The sequence below is a fragment of the Dendrobates tinctorius genome, unplaced genomic scaffold (genome assembly GCF_039654945.1).
Source record: "Dendrobates tinctorius isolate UK_male_01 unplaced genomic scaffold, ASM3965494v1 ptg000151l, whole genome shotgun sequence".
Lineage (NCBI taxonomy): Eukaryota > Metazoa > Chordata > Amphibia > Anura > Dendrobatidae > Dendrobates > Dendrobates tinctorius.
The window spans coordinates 8384375-8396362 of NW_027361818.1; the positions used below are offsets into that span (position 1 = coordinate 8384375).

The window sequence follows — 11988 nt, forward strand, 5'->3', positions numbered from 1 at the left end:
ATAAAGGCAGCATAGCTCATCACCCTGAACACACCATCCCCACTGTCAAACATGGTGGTGGCAGCATCATGGTTTGGGCCTGATTTTCTTCAGCAGGGACAGGGAAGATGGTTAAAATTGATGGGAAGATGGATGGAGCCAAATACAGGACCATTCTTGAAGAAAAAATGTTGGAGTCTGCAAAAGGCCTGAGACTGGGACGGAGATTTGTCTTCCAACAAGACAATGATCCCAAACATAAAGCAAAATCTACAATGGAATGGTTCACAAATAAACATATCCAGGTGTTAGAATGGCCAAGTCACAGTCCAGACCTGAATCCAAACGATAATCTGTGGAAAGAGCTGAAAACTGCTGTTCACAAACGATCTCCATCCAACCTCACTGAGCTCGAGCTGTTTGCCAAGTTAGAATGGGGAAGAATTTCTGTCTCTCGATGTACAAAACTGATAGAGACATACCCCAAGAGACTGCAGCTGTAATCGCAGCAAAAGGTGGCGCAACAAAGTATTAAGTTAAAGGGGCCGAATAATATTGCACGCCCCACTTTTCAGTTTTTGAATTTCCACAAAAATTTAAAATAATCAATAAATTTCGCTCAACTTCACAATTGCGTCCCACTTGTTGTTGATTCTTCACCAAAAATGTACATTTGGTGTCTTTATGTTTGAAGCATGATATATGGGAAAAGGTTGAAAAGTTCCAGGGGGGCTGAATACTTTCGCAAGGCACTGTATAAATATCTTTGAAACACTTCAAAGGGAACGTCCAATCCATTTACTAATCCTGGTGATCCATTGGTGTATACAGTGGATATAAGAAGTCTACACACCCCTGTTAAAATCCCAGGTTTTTGCTATGTAAAAACAAATCCTACCAAGAAGAAACATTTTAGAACTTCTCTTTAAAGGGAGAGTCAGGCGGCAGCCATAAATTGGATGTAAATCAGAATGCCAGGCTCGGAGTGGCCAGCGGCTATCCTGAGCCAGGCGTGAGAGCTGCATAGAAATATATGAAGCTGTCATGCTTGGTGCAGGAGAGCTGCCGTCCAGTCCGAGCCTAGCATTCTCATCTCCCTTTGTTTTATACAGCTTCTTACTGCGCCCTTAATGTCGCCCATAATCTGTATAAATCCACTAAGAAAAAACAATGAAATAATTTTGAGAGGGAAAATAAAAATAACAAAACTGAAATAAGTGTGAACACTCTCTTATAGTTTGCTTTGCGGTTGTTTCCCTAATCAGCCCTTCATAGTTACCCACGTGTTACATAGTAGTCAGTGCACGGCCGCCATCACTTACGAGATTCTCATTAATCTGTTCTAGGAGGATTTTACTGACATTTTCTTAGTTGCATTTTACAACAAAAGCCAAGATCGAGAAACAGCAGACAACATAGCAAAGGGATCTCATTGTAGAAAGTTATGTCTGAAGAAAGGTAGGATTATTTTACATAGCATAAAATTTGGCGTTTTAAAAGGGGTGTGTAGACTTTTCATATCCACAATATGATGTTTGAACCCTAGTGATCCTATTGTGTATAAGGTATGTAGGGATTCGACTCGCTCAGGTGCAGCGGGAGACAATCATGAGGCAGGTTCTTCCCAAAGTTCATGAGGTTTATTTGCTCCATAAACCATAAATCAGCGTATCACCAAAATAGCCTCTAGCTTAGGCACAAAAGAACATAAACGTCCGTGGCTTCAGACTCGGACCGAGAGTCTCAGCACATGCTGGGAGGTGTAGTCCTCCCCATATACAACTAATATACCCAGCTCAGGGCAATGTCCAGAGCAGCGCTCTATCTGCAGCCGCAGACCCAGGAAGGCTTCTCCTTCCTTAGCACACAGGCCCCTCTCTGTAGTGTCCCACCTGGACACAGGGAAGTCTGTCCACACTCTCACAGACTCCCTCCACTCTCACATGTGCCAAACACCTCAATTACATAGCCCTGTAACCACACCCAAAGGGGATCACATGGCTATGACATCACCAAAGGTTGTATAGACACAAAGGCTTCCCTGACACAGTGTAACAGAAAGATCAGCAGTACCTCTGCTGATCAATACACCCTGGAGCCTGCATCCCAAGGCCACCCACCTTGAGACCCACAATGGTCATTTAGGACCCTGCTCCTGTTACCACACTGAATGTGCCTGTACACCCGTCCTGGGACACCCACACAGCGCCCCCTAGCCGACACAGTGGTAACTACACCACATACCTCCCCCCTCTGTTCAAACTTGTGGGGTTGAACACATGACATCACCCAGGTATCTTGAGACCTGGCACCCATGTCATCTTGCCCTACAAGTCGAGAGGACCATCTCCGTCTGTTTCGGTAGTCAAACTGCCTCATATTCACGTTAGGCCTCCCCCGCCCCCAGCGGTCAGTATCTCGGCCTTGGGCTTTGGCCTTCCCGTCAACGTCCGTCAGTGTGATCAGACACTCTTTAGTCTCCACCTGTTTGCAGTGCGCTCCGTCACCCGACCTTTCTCTCACCGGCCGGCTCTCCCAGTTCACACTGTCATGAGTCCCACGTCCAGCTGGGCCAACTGGCTGGTCTGAGTCTGACCCTCTGTCACTATGTCCACCACCGGGTCTCGTGCCTATGTTACTACGATTAGAACGGCCACTTGCGGACTCTCGACGTTCTTGCCTTCGACTACCTGTCCTTTCATTCCTTGGAGGATCCCTTCGGGCCCTTACACCTTGGGTTGGAGGTGGACGCCACCTGACGTTCTCTATCTGCTCATTCATCTGCAGTCGATCCTGTCTTAGCTGCTCAATCTCCTTCAGGTACGCTACCCGATATTCCAGGAGCATGCGAAGCTTCCCAATGCTTTCCACCGAACCAACCACAATGAAAGGAACCATGTCATCTTCAATAACGACTTGGATTTCACCAGCAGGTGGGATCCTCACTCTCTTCACACAGGATCGATTCACCATCTCCTGCATCACCTTTCCAAGTCTGCCAACGACTTTCCCCACCAGATTTCTGGGTACCGGAATTATGTCTTCCACAAAGCCCAGCCGACTTTGTGCTTCCCTTGCAAGCTCCAGACGTCGAGCGGCTTTCCTATTACGCTCCACGAGCATCTGTTTCGTGCGGAGACATTGTAGGTGCATCTCCTTCAGGACAGCCACCCTTCTCTCTGTGTCTTCCGTTTCTGCCAGTATCACCAACTGGTCTGTTTCTGGTGCCCAGCTCACACTATAGGCCTTTACTGCCTTTTTAAAGGTCTCATGCACACCTTCGCTGGCACACGCTTCTCGCACGTCTTCGGGTACCTCCATCACGCACTTGAAGGTCATGGACTTGCTCTCATCCTGGACAGATGGCTCTGGGTTCTCCACGGACACTTCCCTCAAGGTATCTGCCAAGACCGGGTGACTGTCTTGTGCAGCTCTTGGTTCACCATCTTCCTGAGATTTACAGTCTTCAGGACCCTTTTCCAAGATGGGCTTTGGCAGTTCTGCCTTGCTATCAGTCGGGCACGGCCGCTGTACGTCTTCACCCATCCACTTCTTCTGCAGAAGACCTTTTACTACTCCACTGAGTTCTTGCAGAACTTTATCTCGCTCCTCTGCCAGGTAGCGACGCTGATCCTCTCTCCTGAGAATCTCCTGTTGATGCTTCTCTTGGGCCTCTCTGAGCACCTCCATATCTTCCAACAGGGTCTTGTTCATGGTTTTACACGCTGACAGGTGACCTCTGAGCTCAGAGACTTCCTTCTCCAGCTCATCCACTCTGTGCTCAGCTGCTTGCCTTAGGACTCTTTCCCGTTCGACATGTTCTGTTACAGTCTCCTTTATCAGCTGTATCTCATGATCTTGTTCTCTTTTGGCCAGCACGTGTCTCACCACTACCTCTTTAATTATATCATCAAAGGGTACCACTGGGTCAGTCACCCCAGTCGAGTGAACCCTCCAGTTACCGTCCAGCACCAATGTGTCTAGTCCAGTAGTCTCATCTCCCAGCCCACCATCTGTCTTATCACGAGACGTCAGGTCTGTCAGTTGGGCAGATGTACTTCTTCCTCTGGTCAGTTCTACCTCTGACCTGTCCATGTCAGGAGCCGTCACTGTCTCAGTGTCCGCTGGCCCCACAGTCGAAGCATCTCCATCATCCGACCAAATGTCATCAAACAAAAGAAAGTCCCGGCCCCTCTCCCAGGCATAGACTAAGTCCCGTGGTATCCCGCCCCCTTGGCACTCACCACCTTTGGTCCCCTCAAACACTACTGTGTCTACTGCGTAGTTCACCGTGACCCCGTGTTTACAGTGAACCCTGACGTTTTTCTCGGTCAGAGAGAAAACGAGAGGAGTTCCTGTCAGAGTCACCTGACTCTCTGAGTCCAGCCGACCAAAGGCTCCTTCCCGGTGCAGCATCACTGTACACATCTGTGGCCCGTCATTACTACCCGGAAGGGATATTCCACATTCTGAAAAAGACCTGCACATACACTGCGGTACTCCAGACATACCTACTGAGTCACCTAGTGCTGTCACTTCTTCAAACTTGGCCCCTTTCTGGACCACCACCCAGCTTTGGGTTGCCACTCCAATTTGGGTCACCGCCCCCTTTTGGGACTCCACCCCCTTTTGGGTTACCACTCCAATTTGGGTCACCTCCCCCTTTTGTGACTCCACCCCTTTTTGGGTTACCACTCTAATTTGGGTCACCGCCCCCTTTTGGGACTCCACCCCATTTTTGGTTACCGCCCCCTTTTGGGATTTCCCCATGTCCGTTCTGCAGAACTTCTTAGGCCACAGTTCACACAGTACAGTTTGTCTCTCACGATACCAGACAAGTCTTTGCTGGCACCACCACAGCTCCTGCTGTCACTGATCACCGGCACCTCCGGCTGCTGTTCACACACACACACAGCGGCTGGTGTCACTGCAGCTCCTGCTGCGCCATCTTCGTGGACCCGCCGATCCACCGGAAGCCGCTTGTCACCTTCGTAACCCCGCCGGGTTACTGGAAGCCGCTTGTCACCTTCGTAACCCCGCCGGGTTACTGGAAGCCGCTTGTCACCTTCGTAACCCCGCCGGGTTACTGGAAGCCGCTTGTCACCTTCGTAACCCCGCCGGGTTACTGGAAGCCGCTTGTCACCCTCAAAGATAAAAAAGCCACAAAAGTGCACCCATAGGGCCTTACCAGTGCAGGTATAATGGGTTATGCAGCAATAATACAGGGTACTCACCCTTAATAGTTGTGTAAAGCCACAACTACTGTATCCGCTTAGTCACATGCAATAAAGCTGCAGCAGGATGGTGTAGACAGACAGCGTCTGCTACCAATGCTCCCAGGGCAGATCCCTTAAAGAAAACACCAGGTCCCTGTGCTGCGAGACCTTCGTGACCCCACTGAGCCACAGCAAGCACCTTCAGGTTTTGCAGAGGAAAAGAAAAAAAAAAAAAAGGAAAAAAAAACACATGCACAGTCTCTCACATGTCCTGTCCGTGTGCCACTCAGGACGTACCGTCTCCACCTGAGACCGTCCAACACACAGGGCACACCGGGTGCTATTCAGGGAGCAGCCCTCCTCCCAGGGTCTCCCAACACACCAGCCTCACCAGGTCCAAGGTCATCTCACGTGTTCCAGGGATCCGATTCCTCTCCCAGAACCTCCCAACACTGACCCTCCAGGACCTTGCTCACTGACCCCTCCAGGAACACAGTATCTCACTGACCCTGGTCAGTGCAACACAGACTCCTGTCTGTTACCTGTGTCGGCCACACAGGTTCCTGGACGCCTCTTCTCCTCAGAGGTATCCCACAAATATTAATAGTCACTTTCTCTGACCTCGGTCAGTATTACTCACGGTTGTCAGACCGTCTGCTCTCCTGGCTCAGAATCGCCAGCACTGCCACACATACTTCTGGGAGTCGCTGCCCGCAGTCTGTCACCAATTGTAGGGATGTGACTCGCTCAGGTGCAGCGGGAGACAATCATGAGGCAGGTTCTTCCCAAAGTTCATGAGGTTTATTTGCTCCATAAACCATAAATCAGCATATCACCAAAATAGCCTCTAGCTTAGGCACAAAAGAACATAAACGTCCGTGGCTTCAGACTCGGACCGAGAGTCTCAGCACATGCTGGGAGGTGTAGTCCTCCCCATATACAACTAATATACCCAGCTCAGGGCAATGTCCAGAGCAGCGCTCTATCTGCAGCCGCAGACCCAGGAAGGCTTCTCCTTCCTTAGCACACAGGCCCCTCTCTGTAGTGTCCCACCTGGACACAGGGAAGTCTGTCCACACTCTCACAGACTCCCTCCACTCTCTCACATGTGCCAAACACCTCAATTACATAGCCCTGTAACCACACCCACAGGTGATCACATGGCTATGACATCACCAAAGGTTGTATAGACACACACAGGCTTCCCTGACACAGTGTAACAGAAAGATCAGCAGTACCTCTGCTGATCAATACACCCTGGAGCCTGCATCCCAAGGCCACCCACCTTGAGACCCACAATGGTCATTTAGGACCCTGCTCCTGTTACCACACTGAATGTGCCTGTACACCCGTCCTGGGACACCCACACAGCGCCCCCTAGCCGACACAGTGGTAACTACACCACAAGTAATTGATCCACAGTGATCCACAGGTAGATATCCTTTGAGTGACTATGCGCCAGAAACACATAAAGTGTCTCTAATGTTTTTAACATGGCTTCATATGCCGGAATAAAGACTTTTTTGGATTTTAAATTTATGGGTTGGTGTGCCGAATCCATTTCCTCTTTTTTTCTACTTTGCTGTTTTCACCAGTGGATCGAGCACCCACCCATTTTCTTCAGGAATTGTTGGATTCAACTTGATAACATCTGTAGCTCCACACCTCTCTCTCCTACACAGATATATATATATATATATATATATACTGTATATATATATACTCTGGAAGAAGAAGGACCGGACTGCGGGTGCCTGTTCTGAGCCGGTTCCGGAACTCTCGGGGCTGTCTCCTCTGTTGTCCGGGGGAAAGCTAAAGGGACCGGACCAATCCTTGCATGCGCAAGCAGGGGGTGGGGCTAAGAGTTTACAGCCTCAGCGTGCGCGGAAACAGGCAGACTTGGCGGGAACAGACAGCGCACAGCAGGGACCAGCGAGTGCTCCGGCCCTTGAGCACTGATACAGCGCAGGCCCGTGCCCGAGCATTGCTGCCGCCGCTGACAGAGACTGTGCCTGTTGGTTGCCACGAAGCGAGGTGCCAAACGCTGTGCGCGTGTCGCCTAAGAGAGACCGGGTGCAGGACCGCATCTGTGCCCCAATTCCTCAGTGTATGTCTGCCGGACCACGGTGGGCTCAGAGACCTGTGCAGGACCGCATCTGTGCCCCAATTCCTCAGTGTATGTCTACCGGACCACGGTGGGCTCAGAGACCGGGTGCAGGACCGCATCTGTACTCCAATTCCTCAGTGTATGTCTGCCGGACCACGGTGGGCTCAGAGACCTGTGCAGGACCGCATCTGTGCCCCAATTCCTCAGTGTATGTCTGCCGGACCACGGTGGGCTCCGAGACCTGTGCAGGACCGCATCTGTGCCCCAATTCCTCAGTGTATGTCTGCCGGACCACGGTGGGCTCAGAGACCTGTGCAGGACCGCATCTGTGCCCCAATTCCTCAGTGTATGTCTGCCGGACCACGGTGGGCTCAGAGACCTGTGCAGGACCGCATCTGTGCCCCAATTCCTCAGTGTATGTCTGCCGGACCACGGTGGGCTCAGAGACCTGTGCAGGACCGCATCTGTGCCCCAATTCCTCAGTGTATGTCTACCGGACCACGGTGGGCTCAGAGACCGGGTGCAGGACCGCATCTGTACTCCAATTCCTCAGTGTATGTCTGCCGGACCACGGTGGGCTCAGAGACCGGGTGCAGGACCGCATCTGTGCCCCAATTCCTCAGTGTATGTCTGCCGGACCACGGTGGGCTCAGAGACCTGTGCAGGACCGCATCTGTGCCCCAATTCCTCAGTGTATGTCTGCCGGACCACGGTGGGCTCAGAGACCTGTGCAGGACCACATCTGTGCCCCAATTCCTCAGTGTATGTCTACCGGACCACGGTGGGCTCAGAGACCGGGTGCAGGACCGCATCTGTACTCCAATTCCTCAGTGTATGTCTGCCGGACCACGGTGGGCTCAGAGACCGGGTGCAGGACCGCATCTGTGCCCCAATTCCTCAGTGTATGTCTGCCGGACCACGGTGGGCTCAGAGACCTGTGCAGGACCGCATCTGTGCCCCAATTCCTCAGTGTATGTCTGCCGGACCACGGTGGGCTCAGAGACCTGTGCAGGACCACATCTGTGCCCCAATTCCTCAGTGTATGTCTACCGGACCACGGTGGGCTCAGAGACCGGGTGCAGGACCGCATCTGTACTCCAATTCCTCAGTGTATGTCTGCCGGACCACGGTGGGCTCAGAGACCGGGTGCAGGACCGCATCTGTGCCCCAATTCCTCAGTGTATGTCTGCCGGACCACGGTGGGCTCAGAGACCTGTGCAGGACCGCATCTGTGCCCCAATTCCTCAGTGTATGTCTGCCGGACCACGGTGGGCTCAGAGACCTGTGCAGGACCACATCTGTGCCCCAATTCCTCAGTGTATGTCTGCCGGACCACGGTGGGCTCAGAGACCTGTGCAGGACCACATCTGTGCCCCAATTCCTCAGTGTATGTCTGCCGGACCACGGTGGGCTCAGAGACCTGTGCAGGACCACATCTGTGCCCCAATTCCTCAGTGTATGTCTGCCGGACCACGGTGGGCTCAGAGACCTGTGCAGGACCACATCTGTGCCCCAATTCCTCAGTGTATGTCTGCCGGACCACGGTGGGCTCAGAGACCGGGTGCAGGACCGCATCTGTACTCCAATTCCTCAGTGTATGTCTGCCGGACCACGGTGGGCTCAGAAACCGGGTGCAGGACCGCATCTGTGCCCCAATTCCTCAGTGTATGTCTGCCGGACCACGGTGGGCTCAGAGACCTGTGCAGGACCGCATCTGTGCCCCAATTCCTCAGTGTATGTCTGCCGGACCACGGTGGGCTCAGAGACCTGTGCAGGACCGCATCTGTGCCCCAATTCCTCAGTGTATGTCTACCGGACCACGGTGGGCTCAGATAGTGCAGAGACCCGCACTCCCCCGGCCACATCAGTATATGGACTAGGGGCTCAGTGGAAGGTACCGGAGACCAACAGCTGCCGCCAGTAGACAGATCCCCGTTACCTTCAGGACCTCCTTGGACATGTGCCGCGTCAGCCGTTGTTGGCGTCATCACTTGCTCTGTGATCCATCACATCCTGAGAAACGGCTGACAGGATAAGTTGACCCGACAAGAACTGTTAATTAGCCTTTCTACTGCTCTTTAACTCTGCATGCCATTTACATTTTGAATTGCTTACTCCCCCTTTTAACCGTTTACCTCCCTGCGTGGAGTATTCCCGTTAAAGTAAAGTTATTAACTCTTGCTCTGCCTTCTGTCTGTCACTGCATCCCGCAACCTGCTCACAACTCCACCCAAATTTTTACAGTATACATATATAGACTGAATGGTCCCCAGTAATCTAGGATGGGTATTTTTCAAAGGAGGAAGGAATTGGGTGACCAGGTTTTCGTCAGGAGCTTAATGAATTTAGACTTTTGATGAAGAATTTTGAAGATGTCCAACAGAGAAGATATGGAGGAGGATTGTACCAGCAGGATGATAGATCTGCATGGGCTGAGTCTCCAGATCCTCGGTAATATTAGTTTTCTTGTTCAGAAATGTAATCCTGGGCGAGCGGTGGAGGATCGTAGGGTGGTACTGAGCCAGGACCCTCTATGGAGATAATTTCACAGCTAGGATTTAACGTTTCGAGTAATTCTACTCTGTCGTAGTGAGTGGTCATCAGAAGCCTCCTAGTGTATGTGTCTCACACGTCCCAGTTTTGGTTGGAGGAAATGACTTCTTTCCTTTACTGGTGTCCTAGGAAATGTCATATTGAACAATATTGGATACCAGATTTCCGACAATGCCACAGTTATTATTTTATTGGGATCATCATTTCCCAACAGGCTTCTTTACAGTAAGACATGGTAATGGATCCAGAGGAAGAATGTCCCATGTACGGCCAAGAGAAGAGTAAGAGAAACTGTGGTCGATGTTCAGGATATTATATGGTGGGAATAATCGAGTCTACCGCACACAATTTACTGCAGAATGGAGGACAGCCAAGGAAAGTACGGGGACCCCCAAAATCAGATTTCCCACTAAAGACTCTGAATGCAAAATTCAACATTCTTCAACAGAAACTCAAGACTAAACAGTATATACCTGAGTACAAGCCGAGGCACCTAATTTTGCCACAAAAAAACCCCTCAAGTTTTTGACTCAAGTATAAGCCGGGTATGCATTGTCCCCTCATCCCTATCCTTGTATGCATGGCTCCTCATCCCCATCCAGGTACACATGGCCCCCTCATCCCCATCTTGGTAAGCATGGCTCCGCATTCCCATCTTGGTATGCATGGCTCTTCAGCCCTATCCTTGTATGCATGGCTTCTCATCCGCATCCATGTACACATGGCCCCCTCATCCCCATCTTGGTATGCATGGCTCCTCATCCCCATCCTGGTCTGCATGGCTCATCATCCCTATCCTGGTATGCATGGCTCCTCATCCCCATCCATGTATACATGGCCCCCTCATATCCATCTTGGTATCCATGGCTCCTCATCCCCATCCTGGTCTGCATGGCTCATCATCCCTATCCTGGTATGCATGGCTCCTCATCCCCATCCATGTATACATGGCCCCCTCATATCCATCTTGGTATCCATGGCTCCTCATCCCCATCCTGGTATGCATGGCTCCTCATCCCCATCCTGGTATGCATGGCTCCTCATCCCCATCCTGGTCTGCATGGCTCCTCATCCCCTTCCTGGTATGCATGGCTCCTCATCCCTATCCTGGTATGCATGGCTCCTTATCCCTATCCTGGTATGCATGGCTCCTCATCCCTATCCTGGTATGCATGGCTCCTCATCTCTATCCTGGTCTGCATGGCTTCTCATCCCTAGCCTTGCATGCATGACTCCTTATCCCTATCCTAATATGCATGGCTCCTCATCCCTATCCTTGTCTGCATGGCTCCACATCCCCATCCTGGTCTGCATGGCTCCTCATCCCTATCCTTGTCTGCATGGCTCCTCATCCCTATCCTTGTATGCATGGCTCCTCATCCATAGCCTGGTATGCATGGTTCTTCATCCCTATCCTTGTATGCATGGCTCCTCATCCCTAGCCTGGTATGCATGGCTCCTCATCCCTATCCTTGTATGCATGGCTCTTCATCCCTATCCTTGTATGCATGGCTCCTCATACCTATCCTGGTCTGCATGTCTCCTCATCTCTATCCTGCTCTGCATGGCTTCTCATCCCTATCCTTGTATGCATGGCTCCTCATCCCTAGCCAGGTCTGCATGGCCCCTCATCCTCATCCTGGTCTGCATGGCTCCTCATCTCTATCCTGGTCTGCATGGCTCCTCATCCCTATCCTTGTCTGCATGGCTCCTCATCCCTATCCTTGTCTGCATGGCTCCTCATCCCTATCCTTTTCTGCATGGCTCTTCATCCCTATCCTTGTATGCATGGCTCCTCATCCCCATCCTGGTCTGCATGGCTCCTCATCCCTATCCTTGTCTGTATGGCTCCTCATCCCTATCCTTGTCTGCATGGCTCCTCATCCCTATCCTTGTATGCATGGCCTTCACCAGAAAAGCATAGAAAAAAATAAACCATCCTACTTACCGTCTCTGCGCCTCTGCGTCTCCCTTGCAGCATCTTGTTCCGGTGCCTGCAGCTTCTGCGGCCGGCCGTTCACGTGTCCCCGCTACTTAAGCGACATGAATATTCACTGCCCTCCACGCCCATGGGAGTGAAGAGAGGTGAATATTTATTTCTCTTAAGTAGCGGTCACCTGTGATAGCCCGGCA

The 11988-nt window shown here is 51.5% G+C and overlaps 1 protein-coding gene across 1 annotated transcript; it reads right to left on the reverse strand.

The window, feature by feature from the left end:
- Window positions 1-2023: 2023 nt before the first annotated feature.
- On the reverse strand, window positions 2024-6572 carry LOC141050216 (uncharacterized). Its single transcript, XM_073547071.1, has 2 exons — window positions 5084-6572; window positions 2024-4966 (listed from the first exon to the last, which is right to left on the reverse strand). Exon 2 carries the CDS (start codon window positions 4747-4749, stop codon window positions 2062-2064), a length of 2688 nt encoding a protein of 895 aa, XP_073403172.1. The 5' UTR covers window positions 4750-4966; window positions 5084-6572; the 3' UTR covers window positions 2024-2061.
- Between the last annotated feature and the right edge of the window lie 5416 nt (window positions 6573-11988).